The sequence below is a fragment of the Bos grunniens genome, chromosome 16 (genome assembly GCF_055505025.1).
Source record: "Bos grunniens cultivar Pamir isolate PY7600 chromosome 16, Bosgru_T2T1.0, whole genome shotgun sequence".
NCBI lineage: Eukaryota > Metazoa > Chordata > Mammalia > Artiodactyla > Bovidae > Bos > Bos grunniens.
Window position 1 is genome coordinate 22913125 of NC_141180.1, and position 18462 is coordinate 22931586.

Below are 18462 nucleotides of genomic sequence, written 5' to 3' on the forward strand. Positions count from 1 at the left end.
GAAAGAAGTAAACCACCTGAATGACATTATATTTCTACCACACAGAATGCCACCTTTCCCAATTTTCATCAATTAGTTTTTGGGTGGATAGAAGCCAAGAAAGACTCAGTTGGTTCATCTTCCTAAGACAGTGGACAGATTTCAGCCATAGCTGAAGCAAAAACAATAGCTGAATCAGTCATCAGCATCTGATCCAGTCTTTGAGAGTTGGTCAGCAGAGACCTAGTCTGGTGTATATGATGCTGGTGCGGTCCATAGGCTAACAGGCATAACTGCTACATGGCACAAAACCCTGTTACATTAAAAGCAGAACATAGAAAGCCAGTGAAGAATAATAACTTACGTCTGTGTAATACTTTATGTGTTACAACCCCAGGGTTGCAAACCAGCTGCAACGGCTCTTTTTATGTACATTTACAATGACAAAGTTAGCACTCAAATGGCAAAGCGATTATAGCATATAGCTATTTTCTTTCAATGATTAATTAATTCATTCAACAAACGTTTGCTGAGGGCCTGCTACATGCAAAACCCTGTAGTGAGCAGAGAGGGGGTTTAGAGGAAACAGCTGTTCTATGGCATTCCCAGGCAGACAGGCCTGATGAAGGTGCTACTGATGCTGAGCCGGGTGGTGTATTAAACAGCAGCTTCCAGGAGGATCTAAGCTTTTTGAAACATATGTGAGTGGATTTAATTTGAGTCTTCAAGTCCCCGGGCTCTGGTGCAGAGTCCGGAGTAAACTGGATCTGTAGGTTGAGGGAAGAAGTTATCAAAATAATATTACCAAACAGCCTGTTACGTAGCTTTTCTCATTTAATCCTCAAACATGTGCTCAGTCACTTAGTCATGTCTGAGTCTTTTGTGACCTTGTGGGTTGTAGCTCACCAGGCTCCTCTGTCCATGAAATTCTCCAAGCAATAATACTAGAATGGAAAAAAAAAAAAAAATACTAGAACAGGTTGCCATTTCCTCCTCCAGGGGATCTTCCTGAACCAAGGACTGAATTCAAGTCTTCTGAGTCTCCTGCATTTGTAGGTGGCGTCTTTATCACTGTGCCACCTGGGAAGCCCTCCAGACAACACATCACTTAAGTCTTACCTTCCCTATTTATAGATAAGAAAGTAAAGCCACAGAGAGCTTAAGTAACTTGCGTGTGGTCACCAAAGCAGTAAGTGACTGAGTGAAGACAAGAAGAATGCCTTCACCTGCCAAGATACGTTGCAAATGGTGGCACGCTACTTTGCCTGCCCGTGGCACAAGAAGAGATGAAGGTGGGAAGGTTAGTGGGCAAAATGGAAGTGAGATCAAGATGGAACTGAAGCCGAGTCACTGGTCTAAAGTCACCACCACAGGGCCAGATGTCAACCATGGTTACACTTCATGATGGACCTACTGCCTTTCACCTTGAGTTTTCTGGATGTTTGGTTGTTGGTGTTGATTTTTTGGGTGTAGGGGGAGGAGTGGTGGCCCACGATCAATGGTGACAACCCAGATTCTGGAGGAGTGTTTGTTTTCCTGTGCGGCAGTGCTTCTCAAAATTTAATATGCCTGTGTATCACCTGGGATCTTCTTGAAATGGCGATTCTGATTCACTAAGCCTGGGTGGAGCCTGAGATTCTGCATGTCTAACAAGCTCCTAGATGACACCAAACAGCAAAGCTAGATTCTCTCCTCAGAGACCAACAGGGTGTGGGTTCCTTCATCATCCTGCTTATCCTACCTGGAGCAGGAACCTCAACATGGGAGCCACAGCACGGTGGACTCGAGGGCTGTGTCCTGGTGTCGTCTCTGCAGAGGACAGTCTGTCGCAGAGAGGAGGACAAACCTGAATGGTTTTCACTTTGGACCAGGACTTTTCTCCTTAAAGCCATTGATTATTAGGCTTGTGTGCAGAATTGAACAGTCTTAAGCCTATGGGCACTGAAAGGAATTGGAAACATGCCAACAATTAGGATTAAACGAGATACGCTTTTTTTTTAAATCATTTAGTACTGTAGACAACACTATCCTCATCGTACTATCTCAAGGATTCTATTTTTTTTAAAATAGTGTTTGAGTCCCCTACTTGTTTTCCTCTCAAAATAAAAATTTATTAGAGTTCCATATTTTAACCTGGCTAGTATTTAATTGATGGGATGACAATTCTGTTGGCAATATCGAACTTCTTTCATATAATGATGAGCCTGACAATAGTGACATCTTGTCCATAATACAGAAGTTAATAGTTGATTATATAGCTTTCTGGATATAGCTGCTCAAAATATGTAAGCTTTTGCCTTCACAGCTTGATGGATTGCTTCCTGAGGATGGGCTCATTCATTCATTTATTCATTTCCTTCTATATCTAAATATTGGTCTAGGCACTTTGCATATAATGGCAAATGACAAGAAAAACTCCCTGCTTCTACAGAGCTCATATCTTAGTGAAGAGAGAAAGAAAGTGGCAAGTGACAAATAAATGAGAGCAATGATTCTAGTCAGTGATAGATACTATGAAGAAACAAAAATCAGAAGAAGTAAGAGAGGGTGACTGGACGATGGGGAAAGGGGTGCTGATTAAGACGGCAGGCACAGAGAAGGCCTCAATGATAATGATGAAGCAGGGAGTTTGAGCTGAGATGTGGCAGACAGAGCTAATCATGCAAAGATCTAGGAACCGAACAATCCAGGCAGGGGATGTAGAAAATGCAAAGGCTTCATAAGTTTTTGAATTCTCATAGCTTCTAGCATCATGTAGCACATATAGAATTTACTTAGTAAATATCAGACTCATAACCACTATTACTCAGAAGAAAGAGGCCTGGATTCTCTGGTGGACTATGAAGAGAAGAAACTCTACTTCTAGCCATACTTGTTGTTTCCTAAATTCTGCAAGCCAGGCTGAGATCCATTTGTTTATCCCCCACTTCTTTTATCCAAAATGAAGACCTGGGCTATTGTGCTCAGTTGAGCCATTAGCCAGCCAGCTGACCTTGGGTAAATTACTTAACGGTCTTCAAAACCATCTTCCCATCTGTATAATAACTAACTTGAATTAGGTAATACTTAGAGCTTCTATTACATTTAGTTCTCTGTGACTCTATATACACAGCAAATTATTTCTACATATTAGAAATAGAATAATAGATAATAGATAGAATAATAGAATAGAACAGATAATAGAATACTATAATAATAGAATGCAGCATTTAATAAGGCCTGGATCAAGGTTCAATAGGCTAACTCAACTGATACTGCAATGGAAGGAGTTTAATACTGTTGTTTATAGTGAGAATTTAAAGTCAGACAGATAGGTGTCAGAATTTTTATTAAGTTTACTTAATGGCTGTGAGCCTCATTTTCCCTGTCTGTAAAATAGGGCTATTGATACTTAGCTTACAAGTAAGGATCAGATACAATAATTATTTATGAAACAGAGTGTCTAGCATCCTGTAACTGTTCTATGCATTTTGACTCATTATTAGCACTATTATTATTATTATTACTAGCATTATTTCAATAAAATTTTCAGTTCAGTTCACTAATTTTTGAACAAAATAGCAGCTGATCAAAATGTCAGGGAGTAAAACTGGATAAATGTGTTCTTCCTAGAAACACCGCTGTGTCTTTTAGAAGTCACAAATCACTAACTAGCCCAGTGGAACAGGGACGTCAAACCTCCATTACAAAAATCAAGACCAGAATCACATCTTTTGGGAGCTATTTTCAGTCCCAGTTATGTAGCTCTTTTGCTGAGAAAAGACCAGGAAATAAACCCCACCCATATGAGAGGGATTTTTTTTTTTTTTTTTTGATGGGGGAAGGGAGGCTATAAGACTGTGCTCTCTGTGGAAAAGAATCCCTGGGAAGCTCTGATAAGCAGCCGGTGTTGCTGCTTTTTATGCTTTTTAAGTGCAAGGGAGCTGTCAGGTCCATCTTCTGCAGGGGGAAATTCATGCAGGTGTCCAGCTGTAGCAGCCTTCCCTTTACTTTTGACTCGAAACCTGAACTGTCTGGTTGCACCGGCTGCATACAGATGCAAACTGGGGTTCCCCTTGAGCCCCAGAGGGGAGACCTTGGCTCTAGTAGCAACCCAAGTTCCAGCGTAAGTGGGTGTTGGAGTTGAGAGATAACTAATAGTTTCTGTGTTTTTGTTAGGCTCCTATCTTTTCCTGTTCTCTCTTAATAACGTGCTTTAGAGGAATACTCTTGTATTCTCAGAGGCACAAGGGGGTCAACAATTTCTGAAAGGTGGGGGCTAACAAATCTCCGAGGTCACTCCCTACTCCTACCCCGTCTCTCGCAACACATAATGCCAAGCACGGCATCTAGCAGGCAGTCAGCACATGTTGGTTGAATAAGTGAGTGAGTGCCATACTTTTGTATCCTCCTTTTCCCCTTCCAAGGGAAACAGCAGCCTGTTGTCTAAGACAGCATCGCCTCAAACACCTTTTCCTTCAGCCCCTGGCTAGTCCTCTCTCTCATCATCCCTCTTCCGTTATCTCCAGGTTTGATTGTTTCGTGTGGGGGACATCATGCACTTGCCCTGTCTCGGGATCTATGTCATGTCCTAGGAATTGGCACAGGAAGAATAGGCTAGTCTTTAAAACCGAGTGACCAGCACAAGGTATTATATACTAGGAACTGGGGCAAATCCATGTGTGGACCTCCAATATGTGATGGTTATTTCAACTTTCTGGCTACCAGTTAGTGCTGTAGGAGCCAACAGTAGTTTTTCTTTTACTACCTTTCCTATCATTGCTTTTTCTAAAAGCAAGTAGGAATGCAACTTATGTAGGAATGCAACACAAGACATAAAACTACATTGACTTAAACCAACAAATCAACAAACCCGTTTCATCTAAGCTTATCCATTTGGCTACAACTCATTATTAGTTTGCATTCTTCTGTCATCAGAGACTATCTCCCTGAATCTCATGGAACTCTTTGGAAGTTGGTTCAATTACTAAAAGATGAAAATTAAATGAAAAAATTAAAAATACATAAGAAAAAACTAATGTCAAGGAAGTCAGCAGAAAAAATAATGGATTAGGTAAGTAATTAATTTAGAAAAAAATGCGAGTAGTTGACATCATTTTCGAACATGGCACCAGCTGCCAGCTACACTACAAAATGAAGCTGATTAATGTTACAATAGTCAAAGGCCCCAGTATACATCATTTCTGTCTCTGTTACTGATGAGAGGAAGATGGTTTTCCAATCAGATCAACTTCCTTCTAAGAGATTCACTAGTACCCTTTGACACAACGGCTGATATATTGGTGACAGCAGGGTCAAGGGCACGTAGACCTCGATTAGCAGCGCTGTGAGGGAAGGCTGAGTTCCTCTGCAAAGTAATGATGTGTATGCCTTCATTCAGAAATGTATGTCATTTGCTGTAGATCAGTGCCGTGCTAGGCATCAGGAGTACATGGGTAGTAAGAGAAGGCTCCTGGCCCACTGTGGGATTCTAGATGTTGAGGCCAAGCACAGCTCTTTCTTTTGCCAGCCTCATCTTACGTCTTCTCTTCTTTTGTTTAGCTAGTCAGCATCTGTGGGACAGCATGATTGAACTCTCTGAAAACAAAGTGAAAGAAAGGGTTGGTTGTTCAGTCATGTTCGACTCCTTGCAATCCCATGGACTGTAGCCCGCCAGGCTCCTCTGTCCATGGGATTCTCCCGGCAAGAATGCTGGAGTGCCATTTCCTTCTCCAGGGAAATGAATCTTTCTAACCCAGGGATCAAACCCAAGTCTCCTGCATTGCAGGTGAATTCTTTACCATCTGAGCCACCAGGCAAGCCCTCTCCAGGCTTTTCTTTGACCCACAAAAGAGGCAGAGAAAGTTGTTGCAAGGTCCCAAACATACTTCCCACCCTGAGAGTTCATCCCATTCCTTGGAAAGTTTCTTCAACCTGTGTGTATTCTGTCTACTGCCAAAGTGCCCATATTCAAGGTGGCTGCTGCTCCCAGGAGCAATCTGTGAGACACTGAAGATGGGACGCAAAGGGACAGGTGTGGAGAGCTTTAGATGGAAGATCCGTGGCAGTGCCAACAATCCCTGGGGAGAGGGGCTATTGGGCCAGGTTGGACCATTCCCTAGTCATGTGTGATGGCCACACCACTGGCTGGCTGCTTTGTGCAGGGCTGTGTGCAGACCACCTGTGGTCTGGCAACCTCCCGCTGAGGCCAGAGAGGGGGATGGTACCTACCTAAACAGAGTTCATGCCCTGGGGCTCCAGGAAGGGGTCACACCAGTCTCTCCTTAAAGCCTAACGTGACTGGAAAGGGACAGAGAGCTTGGCAAAGACAACCACACAAGGCCTATCCAGTTGATCAAGTCTGGCAGGGGATGGGGTTCATTCCACAGAGTTAGAATCTAACAGCACAGAAACCCTTGGTTTAGAGCAACTGCAAAAGGCAAGCAGGTTCAAAAGACTTGAAAATATTTTCCTTTTGCTGATCAACAAAATAACAAAGAAAGAAAAAGAAAGGTCGAAGCATTTCTCCAGTGCAATTTCTCAATAAATCTGCCAGTTAAAATATGTGATTTGTAGGTAAAATGGGAGTGCCTGTGACAGGGGAAAACAGCCTAATCGGGTCAGCCAATAGCCTAGACTCCCTTGACATTTTCTTGTTTCCTTGGGGTTTTTCTTTAGTCAGCTTGATTCCACAGGGGCAGCTTATAAAGTCACTGTGTGTGTGCCTCTGTCGCCCGCCCTGACTGCTGTGGTCCCTCTTGTCAATGTATTGCAAGTCCAGTCGATTACTGCGGTAATTGGTTCTATATATATTGATGTGTTTGGGGGCATTTGTGGCTTTATGTATTTTCACTGAGTCTGATTTGCCTTCTTAAGAGAGCAGCGACTCTGCCCACATCTTTGCATCTCCCCATAGCTGTTACTTCAGACTCTGCTCACAGCACGTTCACATTCAATACTGATCATGGTAATGTGGCTGTAGATAATCAAAAGATGGCAGCCCCAAAGTTTTACTGGTCAGTCACTGCATTCTTTTACACAGCTGGGTAGAAGGAAGTGTTATTTTTTTAGAATTTCAGAATTTCCATTGTATCTCCCTTTGAGGGTAATCCATGTGTTGGGTCCTGTGTGGATCATGAATCTTGCATTCATTGGGCTGGTAAAGATCATTCATGATCTACAGATAAATATAAAAGCAAAATTTTAAAATAAACTTATTTATTTTTAATTGGAGAATAATTGCTCCACAATATTGTGTTAATTCCTGCCATACATCCACATAAATCAGCCATGGGTGGGACTGGGTGGGAGGTGGGAGAGAGGTTGAAGAGGGAGGGGACATAAAAACAAATCGAAACCAATTATAGTTCAATCAGTCATTTTTAAAAAACTATTTTATCATTCAGTGAATATTGATTGAGGTTCTGCTTTGTGTAGACATTGGGCAAACAGCACTGTAGAAGGAACTTGATTCCTGCTCTCATGGAGAAGACGTGGATGAGACAGAATATAAACAAGTCAGTAAGGAATAAACAAAATACTAGAAACTTTGAGCTATGAGGATAATGTGGGTGCAGTGACAGGGTGGTGAGGCAGTGTCCACTTTAGAAAGGGTCATCTGGGAGGATGTGAGCGGCATTTATGTTGAGATTGGAGGCTGAGCTGGAGGAAAGCCATCCCAGGAAAGGGGAATGGCCAGTGCAAAGTACTGAGGTAGGGAGGCCTAGCGGGGTTACAGCCTGGAGAGTGAGGAAACCTTGGCCTGGCTGGAGCTGGAAAGGATGGGGATGGCTGGGCAGTCATGGAGGCAAGTACCCGAGGCACACCTGGGGCACTGCACTGGGTAGAGAACAGCTTCGAGGGAGGTCCGAGTGGTCACATGGACACCAATAAGGACCTAAAGCAGGAACCTGGGCAGTGGACATTGGAGAGGCAAGAACAGAGCAAGGTTTGTTTACGGCATAGAGAAACTTGAAGACAGGGTGAGTCTGGGAGAGAGAGGAGCTGGGGAAGAGGAGTCGAGATAGTTTCTAGATATTTGCTTGGGCAACTGATGATGCTGGAGCACCTTTGACACATTGAGGGGTGATGGGATGGAACAGGTTGGGGAGGGAAGAGCTTCATGCAGACTTGGAGTTGCTATGGAGACAGCCAGGTGGAGAGGTCAAGTAAGCCATTAGCTGTGCAGGCCTGGAGCTCAGAGGAGAGGTCGGTGCTGGAGTTTCAAGTGGGAGCCTGCAGAGTTCAACCAGCATCCTGGATGATCTTACCCGGGGAGAAAGACAGGGAAGCGAAGTGGGCCCCGGCCCGAACTCTGAATTGCTTGCACGGTTAGAGGCCAGGTGAAGATGGCAGGTGGAGGGGTAGTTCAGCAAAGGAGACCATGAGGGATCAGCAGGGAGGCGGGAGGATCGAGGAAGGCTGAGGTGAGGAAGAGAGTGGACGGCTGTCTTGTCCTGCTGACTGAGATCTGTAGGTCAAACATCATAGCCTTAGAGCAGTGTTCCCTTAGAAAATCATAAATTATTGCCATCACAAAGGCCCTGGTGAAATATGCACAGGAACTTCCAATGATGAGTATTTTTCACATAGCTCATACCTCTCCCCACAATTATGAAGTGAGGAGGTAGGTTCTTATTATGATCCTGTCTGGTGAAGGGTCTTTGTGAGTCATGCTCACTCACAATGGCTTCAGTTTGAATTGTGAAGCCACGAAAGGTGCTTTGCAAAACAGAACTCTGTCCTTCAGGGCATCTCCAGAGTGAGCGTGTTGTTAGAGATCCTTGGGGTGCTGAGCGGTGGAACCATTTCCCATACAGGATGTCTGCCTGCAGAGCCTGTGCTCTTGAAGGATGCCCCCACCCCTCCCACTGACAGTCCTGCACCCCCAGTTCCGGGGGAGGAGCAGACACTAGTCTGTGGTCACATAGAGAGTGGCAGAACCAGGAGTGGAGCCCAAGCTTGGTCATTCATTGTCCTTGTCTCGCAGATCTGTGCTTTGCTTTATGAATGTATTAAAAATCAGGAGGGCTTGGGATGCTTGTACCATTGACTGGATGTGTCTTTGAATTTTGGATCATCCCACAATGCTATCTCAGGATAAACACCCCCTCCCATCAGGCTGCCAGATTCTACTTGAGATGGTCCACTCTTAACAGTTTTATTATTACTAGGCATGACTGGCATAATAGCAAACAAAATAAAATCTTTACTCTGCCCACTTCTTACTTTGCCATCCCAGTCCTGGGAAGAGAGTTCCTTTCCACAACTTAAGAAACAGTCACTGAATACCTACTGCTAAAAATATACGGAATGCCAGTTCCTATGCCAAGTGTCCAGAATACGCTGATGAATAAGAGCCAGGCCCTGCCCTCAAGCTGTTCATAAATTATGTGGGAGGGTGTCCAGTAAACCAGAAATTGCAATATAATGTGATAACGACTATAAGAGACTGGAAAACAATCAGCAGGGAAGAGAAGCTCCTAGCCCAGACTGGAGCCAATTTGTGAAACCCTCCTGGAGTGTTGCCTAGACAAAAAGATGGAGGGTGGGTGGACATTGACAGGCAACCCCTGGGGGAAAGGTGTTCTCAGTGGGAAAAGGCAGGGCACGTAAACGCAAGGAATGAGATGACACAGTACCCCTGGCACGTGCGGGACAGCTGGAGGCAGGGTCGGTGGGCAGGAAGGGTGGGTTGGTAGGGAGGTGTAAAGGGCCCACTGGCCAAGCGCTGTTCTACTTCTATCTTAAAGAGGTTTGAAGGACCTACTTGTACTTTATGTCGTTTGGGAGTTGTTAAAGAATTCCAGCAGAGAAAGGATGTGTTCCCACCATGCTCTAGAAACTTACCCCTGGACAACATGGAGGATGACTGACATGAAAACCAGAGGTAGATTGACCAGTCAGACAGTTTTGGAGACGACCAGATGGGAACTGCTGAAGGTCTGGACTAAGGGGGAAGAAATGTTGAGTGTAGGGTAGATGTGCCAGTAATTTTGGAAACATCGCTAATAGGTGACTTTTTGGATGTGGAAGGTGAGAACGTGGTCAGCCATGGCAAGGCCCAGCCCTGGAAATGTTCTAGATAGGCAGAAATGGAAAACCTGGGTCTCCTGCAGTGATTTCTCCAGTTATGGAAGGGCAGGAGTTGAAAACTCTTTAACCCAGACATTAAACTGAGCTGACATGGATTGCAGAGTAGCAGAATTTTTGCTTTTCACGATAGTACAGTTTGCTTACGAATGCTGACGTGGTAGAGGATGCCAAAGGTAGTAAACTCACCTTTCTGGGGTGTCCATCCTAGCAAGAGCTCCCTTTTTCGGGGCTCTTGAACTGCAGGCATGCCTTATGGAGAGGCAGGGAGGAATGAAAACCCTAACTACTCACCTGCATCCTTACGTCACGAGTAGCCTGTGCTTTGTCTGGAACCCCAAGTGGAAACACCTTGAACACAGCTCAAGGCACGATGCGAACACTTCCTCCAACCAGCCCAGACCCAGTCATCTGGCCTAGCACAGAAGAAAACACTCAGCAGTGACCTACATGATCTCTGATTTTCAGATACAAGTTAGTCCATCCACCACAGTAAAAATCACTGCAGTTTTTCTGCTGCAAGCCATCTGGGCAGAGATGAGTTCGGGCCATGGGTGAAAGATGGAGAAGGGGTAGGGCAGGCAGGATTCAGGTTTATACAACACACCGGTGCTTTCCTACAGCAGCTGGAGGTAATATTTCCATAAACACTCAGATTTCTTACCATCCCGAGCATATGTTTCCTTGTTATCTTTTAATTGGTTTTTATTCTAAATTTAACACCGAGCAGTGTGTGATGGCGGCGACTGCAAGCACTGGAGTGGTACGTGTCAATTCCAGGGCTGCCTGAGACATCAGGACCTTATCCGCACCCTCCCTCTCCTCCCCACATCACACCAGCCCCCATTAGGAAGCTGGAGACTGTTCCTCCTGCCCTTTTCTGCCGGTGTTGTCATGTTTATAGATGTCAGGTTCTGGGGAACAAAGGAAGAGAGGTAATCTAAAATCCAAATGATTCCACCGGAAGCTGTGTGTAACGGCAGGTGAATGCCAACAGATTGGAGGCTGGTATCAGCAGTCCTGTGATGCATGAAATCCTGCATCCCAGGAAGGGACTTCAGAAATTGTCGAAAGCACCTCAGCAAAATGCAGTGATCGGGTGTTCTCGAGAAAGCTGGGGAAGTCTGATTCTGAAGATCTCGTGTATCTATGATGTGGAAGAAAGCCGGATGCAAAGGGAGGAGGACTGGGGAGTTAGAGACTCAGTGGCTGAGTGATTTTAAAACAAATCCTCATTTGCAAAGCAGGATAATGAGAATTTCGCAGAGGATTGTCAGGACTAAGAGTCTTAAGGTTGGCAGAGCCCCGGTCCCTAGTTGTTCAGTCACTAAGTCATGTCCAATTCTTTGTGATCCCGTGGACCTCCAGCATGACAGGCTCCTCTGTCCTCCACTGTCTCCCAGAGTTTGCTCAAATTCATGTCCATTGAGTTGGTGATGCTATTTAACCATCTCATTCTCTGCCTCCCTCTTCTGCCCTCAGTCTTTCCCAGCATCAGGGTCTTTTCCAGTGAATCCACTGTTCGCATTAAGAGGCCAAAGTATTGAAGCTTCAGCTTCAACATCAGTCCCTAGTAGGTCCTCAAGAATGTAACCATTAGGTGATTTTCTAAGATAGGCTCTGTAGCACACAAGTCCTACAGTATTTTCTGCACGACATGAATTTCATGTTCAAGTTATTTTTGACAACACTGGCTGCTTTATTTCCTTCTCAGAGATTTGTAATACAGATGAGAATTTTAAAGGCTTTTTGAAGATTTACCAAGATTTTAAGATTTGCTTAACTTTCACTCAGGTTGCTCCCTCACATGAGAGATTGAATATCTTTTTGTCTGTCTGTTATTTTGAGTAATGATATTAACAGATCCTAAAAGAGAGAAGTTCTATGAGAACTACTTAGAAAAATTCTGAGTTTGTAGCTCGTTGTTTAGTTTCTCAGTCGTGTCCAACTCTTTGCGGCCCCAGGGACTGTAGCCCATCAGGCTCCTCTGTCCATGGGATTTCCCAGGCAAGAGTACTGGAGTGGGTTGCCACTTCCTTCTCCAGGGGATCTTCCCCACCCAGGAATTGAACCCAGGTCTACTGCATTGCCAGGCGGATTCATTACCACTGAGCCACCAGGGAAGCCCTGAGTTTATAGTAATGCTGTTTCTAATAAGGTAGAAGCTTTCCTTTTAAACGCCTCTCTCCAGACCCAGCATCAAATCCTCATTTCTTCTGAAATTCTCCCTTGGTTTGCCCCTCATTCCGGGCCACACCAGTCCAATCCCCAGACCTCCAAGTTTTTATCGTTACTACAGCCCCCTGGCTAGTCTTTTTTGCCTCTAGTTTCTCATTCATTTGAAGTCAGTCTACATTTCACCACCTGACCCATCTTCCTCAGCTGTTTTCATCCTCTATGCTATTTCCTGCCCAGTTTTAAGAAAGATTGATTGCTAACTGTTGCTTCAAGCCTAAACAACCTAGTCTGCTTCTTCAGGAGCCCATTCAATATGGCCCTACTTTGTTTATGTGACTTTAATGCTCATTATTTTTCCAGTCAACAGCTCTGTGTCACAGTGTTAAACTCTTTAATGGCCTCCTTGGCTCCCATTACCTCTACTTTTGACCTTTCTGCCCCCACCATGATCCTCCACATTGTCCTAACTACCTGGTCAGCTCCTCCCATTCTTCTAAACATAGCATGGCAACCCACTCCAGTATTGTTGCCTGGAGAACCCCCATGGACAGAGGAGCCTGGCAGACTACAGCCCATGGGGTCACAAAGAGTTGGATACAACTGAGCCACTGAACATGAAGCTTCCTGAGATTTCTCTGGCCTCACTGATAACCCCTCTTCTTCAAACTCCTGTAACAAGTACTAATCTCGGCCACGTGATAAAGGACTGATTGGATACCCTGGAGTCAGACAGACCTGGGTATAAGTTCTGCCTCTTCTAGTGAGAACTTTGTGAGCGTGGGCAGAGTAATTAACCTCTCTGTTGCTCAATTTTATCATCTTTAAAAGAGGGACAATTTCCGCACCAGCCACAAAGGTCAATATGGAGGACTGATCTCATCATTAACTCTCACCTGGATATTTAAGAAATCCAGTCATCCTTTCATGTTCTGCAAGATGTCTTGCTGCAGAGAACCATCCTTCCCACTTAGGAGAGTCACAGATGCCCTCCTTGTTTTATCAATGACAAGTCCAGACACAGACCCTCGAAATTCCCATTCTTTGCCATATAAATGATTAGCTGAACTGCTGTCATCACTGATCAATCAGAACAAAATCCTTGTTAATTGGATTTTGGTTAAGCTTCTCTCCTTTCTTCAGGCTCCTGAACTTTGGCCCACATTCAGCCTAAGCCAGTATACAGCCACTCCTGAGAATGGACTAGTCTCACACCACTTCCCTACATGTGGTTCTTTCTAGCTTTGTTTACTTCTCTTCATAAAAGAAAAACTCTTTTTTGCCCCCTAACTTCAAGATACTGGCAAATCTTATCAGAGCCCGCCAGTTGTAATCATCCCCCTCTATTATGACAGTCATGTCTTGCATATCTCCCCCAGACAGGTCGTCTTCTTGTTCAGTCGCTCAGTCATGTCCAACAATACTTTCTTACCCCACAGACTGCAGCACTCCAGGCTTCCCTGTCCTTCACTATCTCCTGGAGTTTGCTCAAACTCATGTCCATTGAGTCACTGAGCCATCCAACCATCTCATCCTCTGTCACCCACTTCTCCTCCAGCCTGCAATGCTTCCCAGCATCAGGGTCTTTTCCAATGAGTCCACTCTTTGCATCAGGTGGCCAAAGTATTGAAACTTCAGCTTTAGCATCAGTCCTTCCAATGAATATTCAGGGTTGATTTCCTTTAGGATTGACCTTGCAGTTCAAAGGACTCTCAAGAGTCTTCTCCACCACCACAGTTCAAAAGTATCAATTCTTTAGCCCTCAGCCTTCTTACATCTGTACATGACTATGGGAAAAACCACAGCCTTGATTAGGTGGACCTTTGTTGGCAAAGTGATGTCTCTGCTTTTTAATACACTGTCTAGGTTTGTCATAGCTTATCTTCCAAGGAGCAAGCACATTTTAATTTCATGGCTGCAGTCACCATCTGCAGTGATTTTGGAGCCCAGGAAAATAAAGTCTGTCACTGTTTCCATTTTTCCCCCATCTATTTGCCATGAAGTGATATGACCAGATGCCATGATCTTAGTTTTTTGAATGTTGAGTTTTAAGCAAGTTTTTTCACTCTCCTCTTTCACTTTCATCAAGAGGCTCTTTATTTCTCTCACTTTCTACCATTAGAGTGGTATCATCTGCATATTTGAGATGGTTGATATTTCTCCCAGCAATCTTGATTCCAGCTTGTGCTTAATCCATCCCAGCATCTGCCTGCAGTACAGGAGACCTGGGTTCTATCCTTGGGTTGGAAAGATCCCCCAGAGAAGGGAATAGCTACCCACTCCAGTTTCTTCCCTGCAGCATTCCATAGACAGAGGAACCTGGCAGGCTATAGTCAATGGATTCAAAAGAGTCGAACACAACTGAGCAACTAACACTTCCACTTTTTTAAAGTACAAAATGGCAACCTACTCTAGTATTCTTCCCTGGAAAATTCTATGGACAGAGGAGCCTGGCAGGCTACAGTATCTGGGGTCATAAAGAGCTGGACACGGCTGAGCATGTACAGATACCACACACAGTCAAAGGCTTTAGCATAGACGTGTCTGGCAATAGTCTTTTTTAATAAGGCACCCTACTTAGTCTAGATTTGCCTTTTGCTTGACAGAATACATGTAGAGTGTTCTACAGAGTGCCATGATGTGTAATAGAGAGTAGCTCTGTTATCATCCTTATATTTTCTTATCTTGCTAGCCCAGGTAGAATTGCAAATTCCTTGAGGTCAGTCTCATACTTTAGAGCTCCCCACAGGACCTATCAGAGTCCTGGGCACATAACACATCTTTAATAGCTGTAGTGCGAGTACTCCACTGTGTCCAACTCTTTGTGATGCTATGGTCAGACTGTAGCCCACCAGGCTCCTCTGTCCATGGGATTTCCCAGGCAAGACTAATGAGGTGGGTTTCTATTTCCTCCTCCAGGGAATCTTCCCGATCCAAGGATTGAACCAACATCTCCTGTGTCCATTGCAGGCCTACTCTTTATTGATGAGCCACTGGGGAAGCCCCAATAGACATAGACTGAATGACTGATGACCTTGCCATTGTCATATGTGGAACCCAGTGTGATCCTACGTTTGTGAACAACTCTACAGACGGTGTAAGGATACTTGACCTTTGTTCAGAAAAGAAGGTCACCAAAGAAGGATTGACACCACCTGCAGTCATCTTACGGAGAAGGCAATGGCACCCCACTCCAGTACTCTTGCTTGAAAAATCCCATGGATGGAGAAGCCTAGTAGGCTGCAGTCCATGGGGTCACTGAGGGTCGGACATGACTGAGCGACTTCACTTTCACTTTTCACTTTCATGCATTGGAGAAGGAAATGGCAACCCACTCCAGTGTTCTTGCCTGGAGAATCCCAGGGACAGGGGAGCCTGGTGGGCTGCCGTCTATGGGGCTGCACAGAGTCGGACACGACTGAAGTGACTTAGCAGCAGCAGCAGCAGTCATCTTAACAGGTGATAAGAAACCATGGCAACTCTTGTTTCCCTTCCATCTTCTCTAGCTCATAAAATTGCTTTAAAACAATAGACAGTAAAGAAGCCCTGTAAGAGAGAATCATTGCTGACAATGGTGAGGAGAGAAAGAAAGGAGTTAGCAACTCGGAGAGAACTGTGTCTCTAAGCTTACCATCACCTGCAGGGTCGAGTGACACCTTCTGTGTGTGGCTCTGGGTAACCATGGGGAGGAGTGGGGAGGTTGGAACAAATGCTAGAAGGCTGTTCTTTTTGCTTCATGTATGGGAGGATATTATATTCTGGGCAGTAGAAGTTATTAAATATTATACCTGTGTCCTGCATGACTTGTGGAAAGAGAGAGGGTGGTGATAACAGAGGTTTAAAATGAGTTTACTCTGAGTAAGCCATGATAGCAAACCTCATAGTTGTTGTTTAAAGTATTTTTAGATGAACTAAATGCCCCTGGCCAAAGGAAACATGTTCATTTCACCTTTCCCATGATTTCCTTACCATTACTGGAAGACAGTATGGCCTGGTGGTTAAAAGCAAGATCTTTGAAACCTGTATAACCTCAGTTCTCTAAGCTTTACTTTGGATAGCTAGAAAAATATCCTTACCCCTCATAGAGCAAGGTGTGAGGATTCAATGAGATCAAGTATAACAAAGCATTATATTTATAGTGAGGACTCCATAGATCAGTTCAGTTCAGAAGCTCAGTCATGTCCGACTCTTTGCGACCCCATGAATCACAGCATGCCAGGCCTCCCTGTCCATCACAGCTCCTGGAGTCCACCCAAACCCATGTCCATTGAGTTGGTGATGCCATCCAACCATCTCATCCTCTGTTGTCCCCTTCTCCTCCTGCCCTCAATCTTTCCCAGCATCAAGGTCTTTTCAAATGAGTCAGCTCTTTGCATCAGGTGGCCAAAGTATTAGAGTTTCAGCTTCAACATAGTCCCTCCAATGAACACCCAGGACTGATCTCCTTTAGGATGGACTGGATCTCCTTGCAGTCCAAGGGACTCTCAAGAGTCTTCTCCAGTACCACAGTTCAAAAGCATCAATTCTTCAGCACTCAGCTTTCTTTATAGTCCAACTCTCACATCCATACATGACTACTGAAAAAACCATAGCCTTGACTAGATGGGCCTTTATTGGCCAAGTAATATCTCTGATTTTTAATATGCTGTCTAGGTTGGTCATAACTTTCCTTCCAAAGAGCAAGTATCTTTTAATTTCATGGCTGCAATCACCATCCACAGTGATTTTGGAGCCCAGAAAAATAAAGTCTGCCACTGTTTCCACTGTTTCCCCATCTATTTGCCATGAAGTGATGGGACCAGATGCCATGATCTTAGTTTTCTGAATGTTAAGCTTTATCAGAGGTCAACAAATATGACCTACTCCCTGTGACTGGATGACCCACAAACTGAGAATGGTTTCTGCCTCTTTAAATGAATGGGAAATAATAATAAAAAGCAAAATAATATTTTATGACATGAACATTCAATAAAATTTAAATTTCAGTATCCATAAATAATGTTTTACTGGCACAGAGCCATGAACATTCATTTACGTATTGTCTGTAGCTGCTTTGACACTCAAAGGCATAGTTGTGTAGCCTGCAAAGCGTAAACTATATCTGGCCCTTTGCAGGAAAAAAAAAATTGCCAATTTCTGCCATAAATGGTAGCTCTTGTTATTAAGGATGCTGTCATTCCTCAAGGGGCTTCCCTGGTAGCTCAAGTGGTAAAGAACCCACCTGCCAATGCAGGAGACGCATGTTCTGTCCCTGGGTTGGGAAGATCCCCTGGAGAAGGAACTGGCAACTCACTTCAGTGTTCTTGCTTGAGGAAGCCCATGGACAGAGAAGCCAGGTGGGTTACAATCCGTGGGGTCCCAAAAAAGTTGGCCACAACTGAGAACTAAACAATAACAGCATCCCTCAAGGCCAAGCCCAACAGCCTCCTCCTCAGTGAAGCCTCTTCTGAACTAACTGTCCTGATATCATCTGGTCCTTGTTTGATCCTCTAGAAAAACAGCACTTAAATTCTGTATGTCTGTCTTATCTCCTCTATAAGGTAGTACATCCTTTGAATGTAGGGATTACACATAATTCATTTTGGTATATTCAGAAGACCTGCACAGTACCTTGTAAATAGACATTAAATAATTTAGTATTTGCTCTATTGAATTGAGTTCAATGAGCCTGTGTCTTCTGACTTTTGCCTGATGTCAGCCAACTTTTTGATGGAAGGAAAGTCCTGGGAGGCTAAAAACAGAAGCGTAAGAAGGGGCTAAAAAGATTTGCACTCAAAAAAACTGAGTAATGGTTCAGTTCATTCAGTTCAGTCGCTCAGTCATGTCCGACTCTTTGCGACCCCATGAATCACAGCACACCAGGCCTCCCTGTCCATCACCAACTCCCGGAGTTCACTCAGATTCATGTCCATTGAGTCGGTGATGCCAACCAGCCATCTCATCCTCTGTCTTCCCCTTCTCCTCCTGCCCTCAATCCCTCCCAGCATCAGAGTCTTTTCCAATGAGTCAACTCTTCGCATGAGGTGGCCTAAGTATTGGAGTTTCAGCTTCAGCATCAGTCCTTCCAATGAACACCCAGGACTGATCTCCTTTAGAATGGACTGGTTGGATCTCCTTGCAGTCCAAGGGACTCTCAAGAGTCTTCTCCAACACCACAGCTCAAAAGCATCAATTCCTCGGTGCTCAGCTTTCTTCACAGTCCAACTCTCACATCCATACATGACCACTGGAAAAACC

General features: G+C 44.4%; 1 protein-coding gene and 2 long non-coding RNA genes across 4 annotated transcripts in view; 1 reads left to right on the top strand and 2 right to left on the bottom strand.

The window, feature by feature from the left end:
- ASTN1 (astrotactin 1) overlaps positions 1–18462 on the top strand; it is a 356585-nt gene that overhangs the window by 273800 nt on the left and 64323 nt on the right. The window contains exon 17 of one of the 2 annotated variants that reach the window (XM_086342419.1): positions 15145–17187. The exons of the other annotated variant lie outside the window; for it this stretch is intronic. Coding sequence (XP_086198545.1) covers positions 15145–15236 — 92 coding nt within the window. The 3' untranslated portion in view covers positions 15237–17187. Of the gene's footprint in view, positions 1–15144; positions 17188–18462 lie in introns of those variants that run through there. 2 annotated transcript variants of the gene reach the window in all.
- Positions 5025–10483, bottom strand: LOC147356316 (uncharacterized). Its single transcript, XR_015142713.1, has 2 exons — positions 10345–10483; positions 5025–5556 (listed from the first exon to the last, which is right to left on the bottom strand). It is a non-coding gene; the product is annotated as an uncharacterized LOC147356316 (long non-coding RNA).
- On the bottom strand, positions 7338–10325 carry LOC147356317 (uncharacterized). Its single transcript, XR_015142714.1, has 2 exons — positions 10240–10325; positions 7338–8428 (listed from the first exon to the last, which is right to left on the bottom strand). It is a non-coding gene; the product is annotated as an uncharacterized LOC147356317 (long non-coding RNA).